At 37.7% G+C, this 21,809-nt stretch overlaps 3 protein-coding genes across 3 annotated transcripts; 1 reads left to right on the top strand and 2 right to left on the bottom strand.

Moving 5' to 3' along the window:
• Positions 1-394: 394 nt before the first annotated feature.
• Positions 395-9,290, bottom strand: Mettl3 (methyltransferase like 3). The gene is made up of 13 exons (XM_034970616.2): positions 8,798-9,290; positions 7,951-8,134; positions 6,987-7,114; positions 6,593-6,684; positions 6,003-6,129; positions 5,088-5,280; positions 4,379-4,467; positions 4,206-4,301; positions 3,340-3,484; positions 2,724-2,871; positions 2,073-2,184; positions 1,674-1,740; positions 395-1,050 (listed from the first exon to the last, which is right to left on the bottom strand). The coding sequence occupies exons 1-13, from the start codon at positions 8,991-8,993 to the stop codon at positions 924-926; spliced, it is 1,704 nt and encodes a 567-aa protein (XP_034826507.1). The 5' UTR covers positions 8,994-9,290; the 3' UTR covers positions 395-923.
• Positions 9,291-9,481: 191 nt separating this feature from the next.
• On the top strand, positions 9,482-13,326 carry Dpit47 (DNA polymerase interacting tpr containing protein of 47kD). The gene is made up of 3 exons (XM_034970622.2): positions 9,482-9,901; positions 11,625-11,815; positions 12,161-13,326. The coding sequence occupies exons 1-3, from the start codon at positions 9,752-9,754 to the stop codon at positions 12,972-12,974; spliced, it is 1,155 nt and encodes a 384-aa protein (XP_034826513.1). The 5' UTR covers positions 9,482-9,751; the 3' UTR covers positions 12,975-13,326.
• A 468-nt stretch (positions 13,327-13,794) lies between these two features.
• LOC117983977 (uncharacterized) lies at positions 13,795-21,639 on the bottom strand. Its single transcript, XM_034970620.2, has 10 exons — positions 21,565-21,639; positions 20,957-21,127; positions 20,296-20,373; positions 19,629-19,761; positions 18,975-19,206; positions 18,275-18,464; positions 16,709-16,808; positions 16,063-16,179; positions 14,607-14,731; positions 13,795-13,944 (listed from the first exon to the last, which is right to left on the bottom strand). The coding sequence occupies exons 1-10, from the start codon at positions 21,625-21,627 to the stop codon at positions 13,795-13,797; spliced, it is 1,359 nt and encodes a 452-aa protein (XP_034826511.1). The 5' UTR covers positions 21,628-21,639.
• Positions 21,640-21,809: the final 170 nt, after the last annotated feature.

Raw genomic sequence — 21,809 nt, 5'->3', positions numbered from 1 at the left:
GATCACGGGCACGCCACCTCTAACTTTTCGGAATTATGTGCGTTCTAAGTTATCAATAAATATCACTTACTTTAAGGGCGAAGGAAAAGATCGTAAGGAAACCTGCATACCTGAAAGTTCTTCATAATGTTCTCAAAGGAGTGTGAAGTGTGCCAATCCGCACTTGGCCAGCGTGGTAGACTATGGCCAAATCACTTCTCATTCTGAGAGGACACCCGTGCTCTGTAGTGAGCCAGCGATGGGTTGATCATGATGAAGGGAGTTTTACTTTGCTGTGTGAAACGGTCGCAACGCACACATATTGTTCAAACTTAGAAATTGAATACTTGCTATGCTAACTAATTTCAAATTGACACTACATTGGAATGCATGTAAAATAATATAAATAAAATAAAATATTAAAAATACTGTATTTATTTACAAATACTTATGCAAGAAAACTATTAATTCATTGCTAAAAATGTTTAAAACAAATAAAATATTTCGTCTTACAATAATAAAATAAAATATTGCTACCTTTGTAAAAAGATACGTAGTCACGTGCAAAATCTGGCAGAAAACCTGTAGCCTCGACAATACAGTTACAGGCTGTGATTGTTTTCCAAAAAATATATAATTAATATTATTATATTATTATATTTATATTAATAAAATTTTGCAAAAAAAATATAATCTTCTATTGGTACAATCGATTTATGAAAAATTATGAGAGTCAAAAAATCTTAGACTATAGAGAATAGCAAAAAATGGCATTTGTGAACGAGGTTTTGGTTGGTGACTCAAAATGGTTAACGCCCACGGAGATTTTAGGCTCTGTCATTTGTATGGGATTACGTAACAGAGAGAGCACCATACGAACTTCTTTCTGTGAATAGAGTATAGTGCAAGACAGTTGCACAATGTGAACGCGGCTAAGTATGGGGCTATGGCAGGCCCGGGTCGGGCGGCGGCGGCGCCATGCAGTTGCCGTCGGGGTATCTCTTCTTGAAGGCGACTATTAGCTCGGGATCCACCAAGCGGACGCCGTCTACTTGGTTACCGAGGGTTATCCTATCAAATACAGTAAAATGGTTTTAAAAGATAGGTTTGTTTTGTAATATCTGCACTGTTTACCCATATTCGCAATAAAGAAATTTGAATTTGAAAGAAAGGGGTGTAGCAAATTAATAGAATAGAATAGAACATATTTTTATTCGAGTAAACTTTTTCAAGTGCTTTTGAATAGTCAACTAGTTTAATTTACCACTGGTTCGGATGAGGATACTATGTCAAATACACACACAATGAGGATATTAAGTCAAATATTAGGCTATGGTAACGTGAAATCATAGAAATATAGGGCTACCTTAGGGCTAGAATGTTACTACAGTACGCGGCCAAAATTAATGCACATCGGCCTTTAGATTACATAAAAATGAATCGCCGATAATCGATATGTATGTACGTGTATAACTTCCGAACGACTACACCAAATTGGATAGTTTTTTTTGTTATTTGTATTTGTCAATACAAGGTTTGTATGAAAGATTTTTTTAGAAAATCCACGGGAAAAGACAGTTCATGCGAGACGTGGACGGACGAAATAACGGGCAAGATCTAGTTTATATTAGTATATATACAATATACATAGATATGGATTTACAAAGAGGCTAAATAAAACTACTTTCACTTACCAGTTAGGTTGAATATTGTGTGGGCGACCAAATAATTCTATTTTTCGTGTGCCAGGACTCAACCTTTCTGTAAAAAAAAGTAGTAATTAAAAAGTAAACATGGATGGTTAAAATTTATAACAAATAATTAGCAGGTAGGTATTTTCAACTTTCAAAGTAAGATTACAATACCAACATAAGATTTTTATAGATAATAGTTTTTGATTTATCCTGCTAAATGTCCATAAAATACGACTATTTTTTTGAAAAAATACCGAGTACCGTACCGGTGCCGGTACCGAGGGTTTCATACCGTAGTACGAAACACTCGGTGCGCGAGTTTGACTCACACTTGGCCGGTTTTTTTAAATCTCGTGGAAACTTTGATTTTCCGAGACGAAATTAAAAGGAATTACCTACCAATAATGCCGTAGATTTCATCAGGCTTGTGCGACGTCGCGCGTACTTCCGCCACGATGACGTCACAATCTAGGCCACGGTTCAGATTGTCTGGGTTGCCTTTCATCCCCACCTGGAACAAAACTTTTATAATTTGATTACAAGGTACAGGTAGCTCTTGACTGTCATCGCACATGGTGGTAAGTGTCAGTTACTAACTGACGATGCAGTCTAAGATGGAAGCAGGCTAACTTGGAAGTGGTATAGCGGTTTTATTAAACCCATAACCCTTTCTTTCTTTCTTCGCTCTGGGCTGGTTTCCGCACTTAAACGTTTCCGTCTGTTGTGCGTGTATTGCCCCTCCCATACCCCTTATTGGTTTCTACACGGCACCGTGTCAGAACGCTAAATCGCTTGGCAGTATGGCTTTGCTGGTAGGGTAGTAACTAGCCACGGCATAACCTTCCACAAGACCAGAGATAAATAAGTACACACATAATCTCTCACCAAACAATGTTCCTTGCCATGGTTGAGCCAGTGGCCCGTGCGGCCGGTGCGTATGATCCGCTGCAGCTTGTTGGTCTTCACCCAGATCAGCTCGTCCACGCGCTCGTAGCCCCACAGCTTCAGACACTCCCTACCGAGCTCCATAGCCAATACATAATCCCTCACCAAACAATGTTCCTTGCCATGGTTGAGCCAGTGGCCCGTGCGGCCGGTGCGTATGATCCGCTGCAGCTGGTTGGTCTTCACCCAGATCAGCTCGTCCACGCGCTCGTAGCCCCACAGCTTCAGACACTCCCTACCGAGCTCCATAGCCCTGCGGCGGGAATTCATTTGACGTACTGATTTTCCTCGTATTTTATAGTACGTAGCACTAAGCTTCGACAGTTACGATAGATAGATAAATTATTTATCGTCACACAAAACATTAACATACAAGCAACAGAAACAATTAATCCATACTAATATTATAAATGCGAAAGTGTGTCTGTCTGTCTGCTAGCTTTTCACGGCCCAACCGTTCAACCGATTTTGATGAAATTTAGTACAGAGTTAGCTAATATCCCGGGGAAGGACATAGGCTACTTTTTATCCTGGAACATTAAAGAGTTTCCATGGGATTTTAAAAACCTAAATCCACGCGAACGAAGTCGTGGGCATCATCTAATAGAAAATAAAGTGCGCAAAGGTAGTCTTATCAGCAGTCTAAAACTTTAGAGCGAGATCTTCCTATTTTAAGCGCACATCGGCTCTCGTACAAACAATGGTAGCTAGGAAAACTTACCGACCGGTCACCCATAGGAAGATAAGACCGCTGTCCTGCAGCTGCGGCACTCCCAGGCACCTCATCTCGTCGTCGGACATGGTGCCGTACGGCAGCTCCATGTGGATGTCCCACGGCGGATCCGCCATTATCACCGCGAACTTCCCTACCAAAGTTAGCTTTAGTTAAACTATGCCAATGTGCCTGGTGCTGTACACAATAGAATATTTTTTTATACAAATAGGTAAATAATTTTAGAAGTGAAACCGCACGAAGCTACTATGGCATTAGTGAGGTGTGACGTCAAAATTCTATATCGCTATCTCTGTCTAATCAGAAATATTTAAATGCTTATAACTTTTTGTTATTTGATCGATTTAATTAGTTTATTCAGTTTACGTCATTATTTTTATCCTAGTTTATAATAAAGTAATAAAAAAATTGGAGTCAAATACCCAATTGCAGACCCGCGCTTTGCTGGAATCAGTCAAATCCACGCTCTTATCATTCACACAATCTGATAAACCTAACTAAATTGACAGGTCAATGCTTTCTTTTCTGGTGGAGCATTATGAAAAGGGTAGCAATTCGTTTTGACCTGTCATTTTGGTCTGTTTAATTTTTTTGTATAAATAGCGAGCAAATGATTACGCGGGTCACCTGATGTTAAGTGATTACCATTAATATTTGCAGCATAAGAAATAACCACAATGCGTTGCCGCCTTTCCGGAAATTTCCTTAATCCATCCATAGAATAACCGCATGTTACCTTAACATGCGGTATTTAAGGGGCGGTTCCCACTAGATTTTAACAAAGGTTCTGAAGGGGGTTGGTTTCACAATTTGTCACTCCAAGACGTGTGAGTAGGTATAATGTCACTTCTTACCTAAAAATGTCATGTCTAAATATCTCAAATCACACTGAATCCACTGGGGTGGTGTCAAGGTTAGCACTCCATCCTGTTTTGGAGCTACGTTGGTACCTTTAACAAAAAAAAATCTGTTTAAAATTGGTTCCTTAAGAATGTTTGGTTTCAGAGCGAACAGAAAAATGGCTTACCATTGTGACTTCCTTTTATAACAGTTTCTGCGATTAATTTGTTCGCGTTTAAGTTAGGATCAGTATTGTCTACTTCATAATGAACATACCTAAAAACAAAATGATAGTACTAAATTATATTTTTAGACACTATTAATATCAATTACTAAACCTAAGGGTTTGGGGTTTGGGGAAGCTATTTGCATTTAAAGCAATACGATATTTTACACCAAGCGAGAAAAAAATCTAAAATGTATATACAAGATAGTAATAGCAATCGGCAAATGTTAATTTCAGTTTATTAAATTATAATATAATGAATTGTATAACTCATTTTAAAGATTTCACTTTTTTATCTGTTTGTTTTTTTATTCTGACTGTGACATCACATGGATTGAAATTGTAATGTATTTCACTAAGAAAACACCGTTACTTACCAATCCGTGTGACGTCATGATAGCTCATGTACTTAAAAAGATGGCGGGTAGCGTTTTCGCGGCGAAATTTGAAATGCAAAATGCATTTTTATTGTACTTATAGATTGAATAATTTTTTGTTAATTTCTTGGTAGTTTATTATCATCACTTTAGGATCAAATTAAGACACTTTTCAAAAAAGGATAAAATACCATATTAAATACCCTTGCTATTAAAGCAAAGAATCATGTGACGAAACTTGCTTGCGAATTCTCCATAGGCAACTGTAACTTTCTCTAACACTAGGTACTAACTTGCAGCTATCCATGTGGAAGCAAGTGTTGAGGAAGGAGCAGTCTCCGAGGCTCTCGTCCGTGTGGCTCTGGATGATTTTCTTGAAGTGCAGCTTCTTGCAGGTGTAGCCGCCGGGCTCACCGCCTGGGCTCTTGAACGCACGAACACATTCCGCGCGCGTGCCGTGCGGGCAGAACTCCATTACTTGAGCACCTATTAGAGTAAACAATAAACATATTTGTTTAGGCACACAGTGCTGCTAAACGGCAATTAGTCATTATTTGAGCCAAGATTTCACCATAAATATATAGTAAACATATCTGATTAAATATATTCTGCATATTTTCAATTTATAAGCTTAAATTTTCGTAGAATCAAACTTGTACAAAAAAATCATGAAGTGTAACTTCTTAAAATTGCGGTTTTTTTCATAAATAGACATGGTTTAGATGGTTCTTAAATAAGATTATAAGGTAAAAAATTGGGCTTTTTGGGCTCAACTTATTATTTTGGGATCAGTCAATATTTTTATACAAAAGTCATTATTTCTTCAGTTTCTTGTTATCAGTGAAAAATTTGAATAAAGTACCAGTAGGTACAACATACTAAGCAAAATATGATTCATGCTGATGAATATCACTAAATTTACAAAAAATTAGAAAGGCAAAGGACTGTGTTTGTTGCCGCGCTCTTGTAAAGGCCTATATCCAGAATAATAAGCATATAGGCTGATTTGATTGGATTGGAAGATGCCAAACAAAGAGATTATTAACTTAACTACTGATGCAGAAGTTTACTTTATTGCACCACAGAAACACAAATGACAGGTTACAAAAAGAAATCTTAATAAGTAGGTACAAAAGGCGTTCTTATCGCTAAGGTGTGTTCAGTTGTTTTCCGGAAATTTTAAAATTTTAACGGCCCAGTCATCATACCTCCTTGACTCTTGAATTTGTCAGCAAGTGATTTCTCTTTGGCTGTGGGTTTGCTCAATAGGTCCATGATTTCTTCTCCAACCCTTTTCACTGCTTTCTCTCTACTTGAAGGCATTGCCAGCAAAGACTACAAAAAGAAAAAATTGCCCATACTAAATGTAAAAGTGTGTTTGTCTGTCAGGCTGTTTGCTACCTTTGCAGTTGCATTGATCCTGCATCCGATTTTGCCGAAATTTTGTATATCTTACATCCAGGAGATGGATGTAGGCTACTTTTTATCCCGGAAAATCTAAGGCTGAGATCTATAGAGCGCACTTTGACTTAGGTCAGACTCAAGATTGAGTTAAAACAAGACAGATTTATGTGAGAGATATTGCTCCGTCTTGTTTTAACTCTGCCTTAAGTCTAAGCTAAGTCAGAGTCACAGAGTGCGCTCTATAGATCCTCACCCTAAGAGTTCCCACAGGATTTCAAAAAACACGTTGTTGCAAAGTATTATTGTGTAAAAGAATTAAAATAAAAAATCATAAAATAACGTCTATACTCAATAGTTTTAAGAAAGAATTAAACAGATATTTTAAAATAGCAACCATAATGTCTGTATTGTCTTTCCCTGTTTTCTTTTCATCTGTTGTGGTTTTAGAAACTTTTGGATTTGGTCCTTCCTCTATCTTTTTATCACCTGCAATAAATAAATATTATGTAGAGATGTTGTATTTAATTTATTTTAGTTTGAACTTAAAAAGGCACCTAGTAGCAAACCAACTATTTCTAAAGAAAAATCAAAAAATGAAGTGAACGACTCGGTAACACATTTTCTATATTATTATAATAGCATTTTGTTTAAAGATCTTTATTAAAATTCATTGAATTGAATGAATGAATAAATTTTACTGGCACCAGAAATGTAGCAAAAACGAGATTTGTGTGTGTGAAAAATAACTAGAGATCTAAAGAGAAAATATCTAGAGATTTAGATGATACCTTTTCTTCTCTTGGCAGGGGCAGACTGTTCCTCCATAAGAGCAGCTAAAACTGCCGCCAGTCTCACACATTCAGCGCTCACAACTTCTATGCTGGCATCTGTTGTGCTTTCTGTTCTTTCTTTGATTCTGTGAACAAAGGATTAAACTAATCTTTGATTTGAAAAGTTTATAACAGTAGAAATTTCAAAATTTGTAATCATATTACAATAGTGGTACTGATTCTAAGCGCACCTAAATTTTAGAGTATTCACATCCTCTTCTTACTAATGTAATATGAAAAAGACACTGACAGTTTCAAATTTAATTTAGAGCTGTCAAACCGTGTGACTTAAGCTGCCAGTCGTGAGCCTATAGTTTAAATTTGTAGCGTACACTAAATTTAGAGTTTTTAAATGTAAAATTCATGTTCTGGCCATTTTTTAGCAATATTAAAAAGAAAAGGATGCAGATACTCTAAATTTAGTTACCTACATGAAACAGCTTAATTTTTAGTCCATTCAAGATTCATTGATTCTGATACATGAGATGTTACTATTGTAAAACTATTCATAAGTAGTTACTGCTTGTTATTTGTATTACTATTTCATATTACTACTACAGTAATGTGCTTGATATATTATATTCTGTACTCTAATGCATGTAACTTTGTCTGCATAGATCTGGGTTTGTTAAAATCCTGCGAAAACTCTGATTTTCCAGGATATAAAGTAGCCTATGTCACTCTCCAGATCTTAACTATATCCATGCGAAAATTAAGTGGATTTGTGCTCCCATTAAGCATGATTGAAGGACAAACCAACATTTTAACATTTATAATATAGATAGTGATGCGATACCTTGAATGATAAGTTTGACACATGTTACTTTTTATTATATCTTGGGAAATCAAAATTCATTTATTTCATGTAAGACAACTACTGGCTCTTATCTCTTAACACTTACTATAAAATATGAATACTTACACAATAAGCTTCTGAGTGGCAAACTTCTGTAATAAACTGGCAACAATGCCAGTATCAACATCACCCAAGCCTGGCAACAAAGCGCTGGCTGTTGCCGGCAGTTGCAACTGCATGTCTGACAGCACTTGTAGTAACCTCACTTCTAGGGATGCTGAGAGAACTGGCTTAGATTTATCTATGGGAGCTAAAAATGAACATGAAATAAATGTTAGTTAATTTTCTGATCTAAAAATATAAAAAAGACTGACTGATCTATCAACACACAATGTACAAGTCAAACTACTGGACGGATTAGCCTAAAATTTGGTAGGTATGCTGATAGCTGCTATGATGCTATCTGCATCATAACATCTGCTAAAAAGGATTTTTGGAAATTCAACCCCTAAGGAGACAAAATAGGCGGTTGAAATTCGTGTAGTCCACGCGGGCGATGTCGCGGGCATAAGCTAGTCTTTTCAAAAATTCAACACTTGAGCTTTACAATGTGGCTAATTCCTTTGTACACAATCTCTAAACTAAACTAAAATAGCACGTCTAAATCTATTGCTGTCCCTTTCATGATGTTGCTTGCTGAAAAGGATAGCACTAGATTTAGACCTGTTAATTTCGTTTAGTTTAGAGATTGTGTACTAGAGAATCGGCCCCAATACTAACAAATGCAAGTGTGTGTCTGTCTGCCGTTATCTTTTAACAACCCATCTGGTTAACCGATTTTGATAAAATTTGGTAGAAAGATTGCTTGAATCCCAGAGTTACACAGGCTACTTTTTTAATTTAAAAAAATCTAAATTCACACTCATGAAATCACAAGGATAGCTATTTCTGTATGAATAAATAGTAGATTTACTGTCAGTTTTGACTGGTGCTGGATTTCCAACCGCTCTGTCTCTACTTGATGAGGTGACCGGCGTCCCTTCATTTTTGTCGCTGGCCAAAGTTGCACCAAGAATACTTTGCCTTTCTTTCTTCCTCTTCTCTAACTTCTCTCTTAAACTATTCCGCTTGCTTTTCACAGCTTGAATTTCCTCCCACGCATCTGACATGGCTAGTAAAATAATTCATTAATAGTTCTAATCGAAAATAATAAACTTTTCACTGTAGTCAGTTTCTTGTTTCAGTTAATCTCAATTTTTGATCAATATAATTTTTAAATACTGAGTTATTGATTTAAGAAGTCTCAACTCAAAAGACAATGGTTGGGTTGTTGTACAAATTAGAATTTTTCTTTTTAAAATGCAAACTGTTGCAAACTCAGGTTACAAACATTTTATTGCAAACTTTTTAGGTTTTTTTCTGTCGGTACCTACTCGGTATGAATCACAGAGTACTTTTAACATATGGGTATGAATGCCACCGATGAATGCCGAACACCGAACAATCAACAATGGTCGGACTTCGGATTACCAAAGAGTATATAATCACTATACGAAATTATGTCCATAGAAAACATAGAGATAAACAGTGCGAGCGACAAGCCTCTCTTGTGCTCTCTTGGCACTTCAATGGCACTTCAATGACATTGACAGCGGGGCGCTGTTAGAGAACCATGGAGAAATGGAGAACAAAATATAAAAGTACTCTGTGATCGGCTGTATTTTCATTTTTCAAATTGAATTATTTCTTTGCAACTTGCAAGTTAGCAATAATTTGCATTTGATTTTCTGTGTGTGTAGCGAAATGCTATTTTCAAATTTCAATAGTAATTTATATATAGCAGCCTTATAATGGACACGTGAATGCGTACCTAAAAGCTATTGGTTATCGGAAAATAATCACTGATTTATATGCCTACTTATTAAAAATGAGTGAAAAAGTAGATCAATCGAAAACATCGATGACTGAGGAAGAAAGAATAGCTCTTTGCCATAAGCTGGATAAGGAACTTGATGATTTTATTGATAGTTTGGAAAAAAAACGATATACTGAGGGATGGCCAGAGGACCGCTGGGAGGTATGGTGGATTATTAACAAGAGTTTCAGTAACTTTTATTTTATTTTTTAGCTACCTATCACGTTTATGAAAACAAATGATGATGTCAGTTAAGTTTTTAAAAATCCTTTGGGAACTGTTTTATTTTCCGGGAAAAAAGTAGCCTATCTCCCTTTCCGGTATGCAAGCTATCTCTGCACGGGCGATCTCCTTTGGTGCAGACTGCTCAATTTTTAGGGTTCCGTACCTCAAAAAAAAAGGAACCCTTATAGGATCACTTAGTTGTGGCAGGTAGGTAGGTCTTATAGCACAAGTAAAAAGAAAACTCCGAAAACCGTGAATTTGTGGTTACATCACAAGAGTAAAAAATTAAAATGTGTTCATGAACTAAGTAATTATAATTAGTATTTTCAAATGATAACTTGATATAGTTATCTATATCAAGTGGGGTATCATAATATGAAAGGGCTTTAACTGTACATTCTAAAACAGATTTTTATTTATTTTTATGCATAATAGTTTTTGATTTAATCTATGCTTTGACTGGTGGTGATAAGGCCTAGTGGTTAAGGGGTCAACCTCTCATTTGATGAGTTCAGGGGGTCAATACCAGGCATGCACCTCTTACTTTTCTCAGTTTCGTGTGTTTTAAGCAATTAAATATTACTTGCTTTAATGGTGAAGGAAAACATTGTGAGGAAACTTGCATGCCCGAGAGTTAGCCCATAATGTTCTCTGAAGTTTGTGAGGTCTAGCAATCTGCACTTGGCCAGCGTGATGGACTATGGCTAAGCCATTCTCATTATAAGAGGAGAACCATGTTTATTCATTAATAAACATGGTTTATTCATGTTTATTCAATAATAATTAATTATTTACCCTGGCTTTATCTATATATATTAACCCTGGCTCATTAGCCAGGTTTAGGTTGATGATGATGAAAGCTGTGCTCTCAAGTAAGGGCTCCGTTTTTACCATTTTGGTACAGAACCCTAAAAATAGAAATATAAAATAACTTCAATAAAATTATTATCTCACTTACTACATTACTAAACCATTTATATATTCAATGTGGCTAATTCCGTTGTACACAATCTCTAAACTAAACTAAAATGATACGTCTAAATCTATTGCTATCCCTTTCATAATGTTGCTTGCAGAAAAGGATAGCACTAGATGTAGACCTGTTAATTTAGTTTAGGTTTAGAGATTGTGTGAAAGCGAATCGGCCCCACTGTAACACTAAACTTAATGCTCCTCTCAATTCTCATATTTCACCACAGACAGCATTCTTGGATTTTCAATAGAATAAAATATTGCTAGCACATACCTACTTCAATGTATTATGATACTATACAGTTTATAACTATATACCTAATTAGGCCTCATACAGGGAAATGTGTAGCGTAATGAAAAATGAAACAATATAGTGTTAATATAATCATTTCTAATCTAACTGCTAAGATTTGGAACACCCTTCCAGCATCAGTTTTCCCCTCCAATTATAATATGGGTTGTAGGCATCTGCTAGGCAATGGCGCTCCATCTTAGGCCTTGCCATCATCATCATGACTTGCCACCAGGTCTGATTGCAGCCAAGAGTCTGTAAATTAAAAAAAAATATATAATATGGTAGTGTTAATGCGGAATCGTAATAGCGTAATTGTTAAAAGAGATGCCTCTATTCTATTACTTAGGCTTGCTTCTAACCTAATTCAGTTTTACATTTACAATTTTTTTTCAGGAAGAAATGGAGAAGCATCCATTCTTCATGAAGTCGACTCCAGAGAATGGTGAACTGTCCCCACTTGCTGAGGGCCTGGCAAAGCTGAAGTTTGATCCTGCAGAGAACACATCACTGGAATTGGCCACTAACTATAAGGAAGATGGGAATTTCAACTTTAAGCATAAGAATTACAGATTGGCGATATTGGGGTGAGTAAAATCACGTATTTGGGCTTGGAACCTGAGATGACACGTCACGATGACATAGCACGTCGCCGTCGCGTCGGTGTTAACATGGCAGACTGAATGTGTTCACGATTTGTACAAGGAACTGTTTGAAGTCATACTGGAAAACGTGCAAAGGAGATAAAATGCTGCCGTAGTGTAATTTTAAGATCTGCGTCGGACTCGTATTTCGTATAGTTTACATAGTTTCTTGTGGATAAGTGTTATGTGACTTCCGATAGAAACTTTCACTTGGATACTTTTTGGATTGTCTTACGTAAATTGTAAGGACGCTTGCGTGATCAATCTTAGCAATCTTATTTCTTACAGGTACACAGAGGGAATTAAAGTTAAATCTGACGATGCAGAAATCAATGCTAGCTTGTATAACAACCGCGGGGCGGCCCAATTTCATTTATTGAACTACCGATCAGCCTTATTCGATAGTGAACGTGCATTGTCGTTTAAGCCAGACCATGCTAGAGCTCGTTTACGGGCAGCCAAATCAGCACTTGCAGTCGCGAAATACGATACGTGTATAGAACACTGCGAAAAATTACTACAAACGCAATCAAAGGATAAAGAATTGATAGAACTTCTTAACATAGCCAAAAAGAAAAAGATGATTCAAGAGCGGGATGAAAGAAAGAAGAAGGTCTTAGAAGACAAAAGAAATGCAGCAAAACAAGCAGTTATTGAAGCTATTGTTGGTAGAGGAATAAAAATATCTAATTGTGAGGATGAAGACGACATTGACTTGTCTAAGCTAGAGCCCTGTATACCTGGTGCCCAAGATGCAATAGTTCATTTAGAAGACGGCATTTTGAAGTGGCCCGTTCTGCTGCTATATCCAGAGTACCAACAGACTGATTTTATTAGAGCGTGCCCAGAAAATGTGCCGCTCTTAAACCAGTTAGAACAAATATTCCCCGCACCTTGGGATGACAAAAATACATACAGTATTGGAAAAATTAATCTTTATTACGAAGGCTCGGACAGTATGCCACACGTGGTTGATCCGACCAATAAATTGGGTGACATCTTGAAGATGAAGCATTATGTATTAAAATCAGGTACACCATCGTTTTTCTGCTTGTTAAAAGGCAGTCGATATGAAAAGAGCTATTTGGAAAGTTATCTTTAAAAAGTAGAACATTTTTTTATAAAGTTTTATTCTTTATAAGTAATCAAGTTTACAAATAACTTCTATATGTTATTTTTAAGGCCGGGCATCCACCAAAACGGAGATGTGTTTAGCACAGCATGCAATCAGATGGTCGACTGAACACACCTCCGCAGTTCCGCCCCGCTCCACGTAGGTGTCGAGCCTTAGCTTTAATAATGTTACGCGCAATGAAATAACCTATAATGACTAGACACTTGTAGTTACTATGTAAACAATAATATTTATTATTTTGTTTATTGCTTTTTATTAAATGTGTAAGTAGTAATATTACAAACTGTCAATGATTTTAAGTAAACTTTTAAAAGTACAATGTTATTTTAACTGCGCAAACCTGTCTGAATGATTGAGTTCTGATCTCAATTATCTTGCCAGAATTCCGTAAATCTTGACTTCTGACTGACTGACTGATCTATCAACGCACAGCTCAAACCACTGGACGGATCGGGCTGGAATTCGGCATGCAGATAGCTATTATGACGAAGACATCCGCTAAGAAAGGATTTTTTTAATTCAACCCCTAAGGTGATAAAATAGGGGTTCGAAATTTGTGTAGTCTACGCGGACGAAATCGCGGGCGTAAGCTAGTTTAAATATAAATTAAAAGGCATTTTAATAAAACTTGCAAATTTATCGTTAAAATTTTCTTTACTTTACAAAAAAATGTCTTAAATGATAAATAACTCAAAAATAAAAAAATGTAAAAGGTAAATAAATCAAACTTGAAAATGTATCTTTCAAAATTTTATTCACTTATTTTATAAAAATGGTAAATAACTACCTAATTTTCTGTTATGTCATCTTCTCCTATTTCGTAGCTCTCATGTGGGTAGAAAGACCCTGGAGGCTCAAAGGCGCCTTTCTCATCCATTATTGACGGATACGGGTGGTGGGGCGTAGCACCCATCCATTGTGGATACCAATATAGACCCTGTTTAATGAAACAAATTAGTTATTCCAAAGTCGGAAGGAGATATTATTTTTTACTAGATTATGTCCGCCACTTGGTCCGCTTGAATTTAGGTGTTTTAAAAATCCCGTGGGAACTTTAATTTTCCGGTATTAAAAGTAGCCCATGTCCTTTCCCGGGATGTAAACTAACTCTGCTCCAAATTTCATCAAAATCGGTTAAACTGTTGGGCCGTCAAAACCTAGCAGACAGACAGACCGACAGACACACTTTCGCGTTTATAATATTACTGTTTACCGGGATAAAAAGTAGCCCATGTCCTTCCCCGGGATGTAAGCTAACTCTGTACCAAATTTCATCAAAATCGGTTAAACTGTTGGGTTGTGAAAAGACAAAGACAGACAAACAGACACTTTCGCATTTATAATATTAAGTATGGATGTGCAATATTACAATATCTATGTAATTTCATCATTGAATAGAATTAAAAACAAATAATGTATAGTTCAAGCAAGATCTGTCGCAGAATAGGGATAGTGGTGAGCGCTGTGGTCTTACTAGTGGAAGGTCCCAGGTGCGATTTCACAGCCCAGCGCGGGTGACGTGCGGGTGTGCGGGGCGACCCCCGCCTCATACCCTGATTGCCATCTCGACCCGCAGCGTATAACTATATGCACTCGTACCTTGCTTCCTCCTGCGGCGCTGCAAGTAAATCTATCATCGTGAAGCTCTACGGTATCCAAGTAACTCTTGCCGGCGATCGAACCATAGTTGGGCGGGTACATGAATAGACAGCCTTCTAAAATATCTGTGGAATACCAAAAGTTCAGACACCATTTTTAGGGTTCCGTACCTCAAAAGGAAAAAAGGAACCCTTATAGGATCACTTCGTTGTCTGTCTGTTTGTCGTGTCTGACAAGATAACCTATAGAGTACTTCCCGATGACCTAGAATCATGATCAGGTATAGTACGTGACAGGTCGAGATGGCAATGGTGGTGTGAGACGGGGGGACGCCCCGCACACCCGCGCTTTCCAGCGCAGGGGCTGTGCGGGTTTGCGGGGCGTCTCCACCCCGATTGCTATCTCAACCTGTCGCGCACTATAGGTCTTATAGCACAAGTAAAGGAAAAAATCCGAAAACCGTGAATTTGTGGTTATCTCAGAAAAAAAACCGACCAAGTGCGAGTCGGGCTCGCGCAATGAAGGTTCCGTACTACTGTCGTATTTTTTCGACATTTTGCACGATAATTCAAAAACTATGATGCATAAAAATAAATAAAAATCTGTTTTAGAATGTGCAGGTAAAGAAAGACCTTTCATATGATACCCAACTTGATATAGTCACTCACTTCTAAAGTTGAAAATAGTAATTATTAGTTCATGACCACAATTTAATTTTTTTTGTGTGATCTAACCCTAAATTCACGGTTTTCAGATTTTTCCCCAAATGTCAGCTATAAGACCTTTCAAATTTCATGATTCTAGGTCAACGGGAAGTACCCTGTAGGTTTCTTGACAGACAGACGGACAGACAGACAGACAGACAGACAACAAAGTGATCCTATAAGGGTTCCGTTTTTCCTTTTGAGGTACGGAACCCTAAAAACAATTAAAATGTATTTTTTTTAAGAATACTATCCATGTCATGCATCACTATCTTTTTACTATGCAAGAGTGCAACGGGTAAGGTTTGAACCGTCGACCATTTGGATTTTAGGACTCTTTGACTTTAAAAAAAACAGAGTGCGAGTTGACGCGAGTAGAGGGTTCAGTACGATGAATATGTATGTAAGTTTGTTTGTACGCACAATATTGAGAGACTTCTTATAGGTAGGTTTTCCTATATAACCTAAAGTAATGAACTATTTTCGGTATATTTTTTTTCAAAACTTTTAGTAATTTCGAAGATAAGGGAGAGGGAATGGTCAAACTTCATTTGAGATCCTTAACATGAAATTGAAACGTCAGAATTCCACGACAAAAATACCTATACGAGTTTTAATTTTAAATGTGTCGTTTTGCTTGTTTGTAGATTATTTTTTAACAAATAATTAATTATACGTATCCTCCTTTACGGAACCCTTGGTGCGCCAGACATACTCACACTTGACCGACTTTTAATGATCGTTCGACTTACAAGGTACGGTAATATTTTCCTCGTGCTCGTCTGGTTCATCAGGCTTTGGCGTGGGTTCTATGTACGGAGGTACAGGGACTATTCCTGTGCCGGGATCTCCGGGGATAAGGAACGGACCTGTAACATTTTTTTGTAGAAATACACATATGACACCCTGTAATGGTACAGCCATCAGCATTATACAGCATAAAAAAAACGGGTCGAATTGAGAACTCCTTTTTGGAAGTCGGTTAAAAATATACATTACTAGATGACGCCCGCGATTTCGTCCGCGTGGATTAAGGTTTTTAAAAATCCTATGGGAACTCTGTGATTGTCCGGGATAAAAAGTAGCCTATGTCCACCGAAATAATATATTGTACCTACGGTACCGTAGGTACAATACTATGTCTGTGCCTATGTCCTTCCCCGGGATGCAAGCTATCTATGTACCAAATTTCTTCAAAATCGGTTGAACGGTTGGGCCGTGAAAGGCTAGCAGACAGACAGACAGATAGACAGACAGACACACTTTCGCATTTATAATATTAGTATGGATTATTATTAGATAATTCACTTAGGTAGCCTAAGTGCGGTGGTTCCTAATAAAAGAAATTTTATGTAGGTAGGGAATAGGGATAATTATATTTCACCTGAAATTACTTACCACCATAATGGTTAGTGTAATTCCATTCGCAAACGTGATGGTCGCAAACGAGTGGCGTGTGCGGTTCCTTTGTGTAATACGTATTGCCGTTAGGTGTTGTCTGAAACATTACGTGTGTACAGTACGCGGCAGAAGGTAATGTACGTCGACCTTTAGAAGGAGAATGCAGATTTGTTATTGAGACCGACAAAACGTCATATAGGTATGAGTCACAGAGAAAACGCTCTACAAAGCCGAAATGTAATTCTAAAGGCCGATGTACATTACTTTCTGCCGCGTACTGTACCTAACTATCAGCGATTTATAGCGTCTTTGGTAACGTTAAAATCGATTTACAGTACCCGGCAGGAAATATTGTACATCGACCTTTAGGAAGAGATAGCGGTTTCGTAGAGCGTGTCTCTGTCACTCATACCTATGTGACGTTTTGTCGGTCTCAACGACAGAGACAACGCTCTGTGAGTGTGAGTATTAGACATGATTTTGGTCTTAGACATGTTAATTTTCAGGCTCACCTATGGTGAAATTCTGCTATAAGGTCATTGAGGGGGATAAGGGGTGGGTTGCAACGACAAGCTCTCGTCCTTTGCGCCCTAGGCTCTAGCCTAGTTAGCCTCCTGTGGGTAAATCAGGCCCTCTCCTTGGGAGGTACCGCTGGCTAGGTTGTCGGCTGTCGCGAACGAGTGTAGTCTTCAGGTGATGCGTGGAACACCATGGGGTTTTAATCGGTAAGAGTCCAACATAACCTCCGTGCCTACTCGGCTATGTGTTATCCATAAGCATTTATACACGAAAAATAAGGACCTACTCGTAGGTCCTTAAAGTTTCAAATTTCATAATGGCGAGTTATTCGGTAATAAAAATACAATTTGGAGATACTACTCAAAAAACAGTGATAGCCTAGTGGAAGGCCGGAAGTTCGATCCCGGGCACGCATCTCTAACTTTTTGGAGTTACGTGCGTCTTAAGCATTTAAAATATACCTAGCTTTAACGGCGAAGAAAAACCTCGTGAGATAACCTGCACGCCTGAGAATTCACCATAATGCTTCAAACGGGTGTGAAGTGTGCTAGTCCGCATTTGGCCAGTGTATGACCAGATCCTTCTCTTTCTGAGAGCACACCCGTTCTCAGTAGTGAGCCGACGAAGGGTTTAATGATAACTCGAACGAATGTCACTGGTAAGTAGGTAGTTACATAATAATGTGAAAGTAAATAAATTACCAGTGAGTAAAAAATGAGCAGTGGTAGCCTAGTGGTTAGGACGTCCGCCTTCTAATCGGAGGTCGGGGGTTCGATCCCGGGCACGCACCTCTAACTTTTCGGAGTTATGTGCGTTTTAATTTACTAAATATCACTTGCTTTACCGGCGAAGGAAAACATCGTGAGGAAACCTGCATGCCTGAGAGTTCTCCATAATGTTCTCAAAGGTGTGTGAAGTCTACCAATCCGCACATGGCCAGCGTGGTAGACTATGGCCTAAACCCATCGCACTCTGAGAGGAGACCCGTGCTCTGTAGTGAGCCGGTGATGGGTTGATCATGATGATGATGATGAAATAAATTACCAATAAATAATCATAGTGCCGATATCGGAGTCCCTGTATGTTGAAGTCCAAGATGAAGGATCCAGAAGTAATGATGCATGATGCGGCAGTCAGCGGTGGAAGCTTGTACATGATCAGGCCACACTTTACTATCGCCTTCGGCAGAGTAGAAACATCTCTCTCCCTTTGCATTAATTTTTTGAATGGAAATCTGTGAAATATTTTATTAGAACAAAAGTATCTACCTACATACATACCTACTTAAATTCTAAAGAACGACTTGAAAAATTCCCTTTCAAGTCTAGGGTTTATATAACCCTGCATTTATCACAGAAAGTCAAGCCATGTCTTCAAATGAATAATTCAAATGTGGAAACGGTGATAGCCTAGTGGTTATTCGGGGGTCGGGGGTTCGATCCCGGGACCTCTAACTTTTCGGAGTTAGGTACATGTGCGTTTTAAGAAATTAAATAGGAAAACATCATGAAGAAACCTGCATGCCTGAGAGTTCACCAGAGAGTTGTAATTATTACTTATTGTCTAATTTTTTATTTATAGACCAGCGCTTTGATGCAATCAGACCTGCTGGCTATAGTGATGATGCAATGCAGATATAGAGCGCGCTTGCCTAGCAGATGCTTAACTCTTGACTTGAAGGTACCTATTTTAAAATTGGAGCGGAAACCGTATTAAAATGGCAGTTGTTTGAAAGTTTTGTTACCTAAATATACAAATACCAATGTGACATTCGAGTCCGTGCAAGTAGTTATCCGTCGGGAAGGATATGCTCGGATCATCTATCAGGTAATACTTTTGTTCGTCGTGATAGTGAAGGAATCCTAGGAAGACGAACGAACGATCTTTGCAATACGGCGCCAGTCCTTTGCCCATATTGTAGATGTCACTGTAGAGCTCGGAGAAGAAAATGTACACGTTTTTGCCGCAGTAAAATTCTGAAAAACATACTTTATGTAATGAGGCAATTTAATTGCATTAAATTTTCAGAGTTCCGTACCCGAAGGGTGCCAACAGGATTATGCCCTATTACTAAGCCTCCGCTGTCCGTCCGTCCGTCTGTCTGTCTGTCTGTCAGCGGACTGTATCTCATAACAGATAGAGAGCTAAAATTTTCACAGAATGTGTATTTCTATTGCCGCTATAAAAAATACTACAAATTTCAAAATGGTCGCCATATGTTAATTCCTATACGATGGTATGAATTATGAAACCCTTTGTGTGCGAGTTGGACTCGCACTTGACTAGTTTAAGACTGACACTCAACTAATGTGGGGACTAAAAATTTGGCGCCCATATGGGACTAATTTTTAACATAACTTTAGAAAATGTTCGCGTTGATAAATATGAACTAAATTACCTTGACTGACATAAAACTCCATTGGAACAGGACCTCCGGTGTAAGTAGCTTTCCTTTCTGCTGCAATTGAGTTATGATTCTCGTACATAGTCAACATGTTGTCGATAACGTCGTCCAGAGTTATTAGAAGGACCTTTGAAAACGGTATAAAAATAAGCCTTTTATTGACTGAAAAATAATATAAATACAGATTCTATTTTTCTAGTAGCTAGGTACTCACACTTTACACAATTACATTACATTATTTTACATACATAAGTACCTACTTAGTTGAAACACAATTAAGTTCTTTTGCTTAATTCCTTATTTTTAAACTTTCTATGATTTTCACAACTAACCAAGTTTACATCTCTATATATAAAAATGAATCGCTAAATGTGTTGCTGATCGCAAATCTCGAAAACAGCTGAACCTATTTCGCTAATTCTTTTTTTATAATATTCTTTTAAGTACGAGGATGATTCTTACGGAGAGAAATTGTTGAATCGACTGTTAGGCGGTACGAAGTACGGTCGCCGGGGCAGCTAGTTATTTATATAAATATAAGTTTATTACATTGTACCTAATTGCCTTTTTAACCGACTTCAAAAAAAGGAGGAGGTTCTCAATTCGTCGGAATCTTTTTTTTAACCTATACAATCATAATATGGAGGAAAGCTGTACCTACTTTTAATTCTTGTATGTGTAGTTTGATGAAGCGTCCTAAATGATCGGTCGCCACGTGAACACGCTCATTTATCATATACTGAAATAATAAAATTTATTGATAAATAGGTACATAACTATGACAAATCGAACATTTAACATTCATGGCTCTCAATATTATTTCTTTTTACAAAATACTTAATTACTATTAGGTAGTACATAAAAAATATTGAATGTGCACGCACAATGTTTTGGTAGAGATTTTGTGTCACGAGAAATTGGACTAAGAACATGCGAGTGCCAGATCTTCGTTATTTTATAAAAGCTGAAAGTTTCTCTGCGTATTGTCCCCAACACAGGGAGGAACGATCAGCGACTAAGAAGTTTGGATCATGGTGGTTTTGGGACGTAACAGGTAACAAAGGTGTTAAAGAATTTCACGTCAAAGCATAAAGTCAAATTTTTTAATATTTTCTTCGGAATAGTATTATAAATCTCGTCATGCATTTCCGGATAGTAGGTATCGTTGCAACTGGCAACCACCTGCCAGACACCCTTAAACCTTAAGGGCCTACGGCCTACTTAAGCCATTTTGGGGGTTTTTAACGGCAGTACGTAGTACTACCTACGTACAGTACGGTACCTACAGTACAGGTCAGGGTCGTTTTCCTTTGTCAACTTACTTGGTCCTCAGCAGTTTTGACCCTCATCATCTCGTGCTGATAAAGCCAGAGGTTATCCAGTTTATCGGTAGGGTCGTGACCGTAGATCTCGAAGGCATCGATGATCATCGCTAGTGTCAGGTTTTCGTTTGGTTCCAAGCAGCAAGGGTGGTTGCGAATATTGTAAGAAGACTGGTTGAAATATGACAAAAAATTAAGCTTATTTCTTGCAATGCGTAGGTTTGTACGCGACAGGTCGAGATGCCAATCGGGGTAATGACGCCCCGCACATCCACACAGCCCCCGCGCTAATCCAGTGTGGGATAGCGCGGGCGACGTGCGGGTGTCCCCGCCTCATACCCCGATTGCCATCTCGACCTGTCACGTACTTATAGATAGGTATGTATAGGCTATAGTGTGTAAATTAAGGAGGTACCTATTTAGGTTTTTTTTTTTAATTCTGTGGGAACTCTTTAATTTTCCGAGACCAAAAGTTAAAATCGGTTAAACGAAAGTTTTGTGAAGCTAGCAGACAGACAGACATATTTTCGAATATATAATATTAAGTATATACCAGTAGATAAAATACTTAAGTAAAAAAATTAAATTGGAATCATTTTGATCATTACCGTCATCTGCAGGTAGCCAACACAAAATGCGAGCAAAAAGCGCGCGCGAATCGAGACGTCCATTTTGAAATCATCGCGGCGGAGGCTGTGTTATTCCAATTAAAATTATTAATTGCTCAATTTTTTTAATGGTTTGTTATACATTTTTAAAATCAACAGCCAAACCATTTTATAAGTAGACCTTTGGTGTATAAAAATATTTAGAAACCATTTAGGTAGATACTTATTTATACAAATATAATAAT

The sequence above is a fragment of the Maniola hyperantus genome, chromosome 7 (assembly GCF_902806685.2).
Source record: "Maniola hyperantus chromosome 7, iAphHyp1.2, whole genome shotgun sequence".
Lineage (NCBI taxonomy): Eukaryota > Metazoa > Arthropoda > Insecta > Lepidoptera > Nymphalidae > Maniola > Maniola hyperantus.
The sequence above is the reverse complement of the archived record's forward strand: the minus strand, read 5'-3'. Positions and strand labels throughout refer to the sequence as shown.

Coding starts and splice junctions, on each gene's coding strand:
- Mettl3 (XM_034970616.2), bottom strand. CDS start 8,993: ATGTCAGATGCGTGGGAGGAAATTCAAGCTGTGAAAAGCAAGCGGAAT. Junction 6,130..6,592: donor AAGACAATACAGACATTATG/GTTGCTATTTTA, acceptor TTCTTTTTGTAG/TCTTTGCTGGCAATGCCTTC. Junction 5,281..6,002: donor CAAATTCAAGAGTCAAGGAG/GTATGATGACTG, acceptor TTACTCTAATAG/GTGCTCAAGTAATGGAGTTC.
- Dpit47 (XM_034970622.2), top strand. CDS start 9,752: ATGAGTGAAAAAGTAGATCAATCGAAAACATCGATGACTGAGGAAGAA. Junction 9,902..11,624: donor GGCCAGAGGACCGCTGGGAG/GTATGGTGGATT, acceptor ATTTTTTTTCAG/GAAGAAATGGAGAAGCATCC. Junction 11,816..12,160: donor TACAGATTGGCGATATTGGG/GTGAGTAAAATC, acceptor TATTTCTTACAG/GTACACAGAGGGAATTAAAG.
- LOC117983977 (XM_034970620.2), bottom strand. CDS start 21,627: ATGGACGTCTCGATTCGCGCGCGCTTTTTGCTCGCATTTTGTGTTGGC. Junction 19,207..19,628: donor GGAGTTTTATGTCAGTCAAG/GTAATTTAGTTC, acceptor TATGTTTTTCAG/AATTTTACTGCGGCAAAAAC. Junction 13,945..14,606: donor GCGCCGCAGGAGGAAGCAAG/GTACGAGTGCAT, acceptor TTCATTAAACAG/GGTCTATATTGGTATCCACA.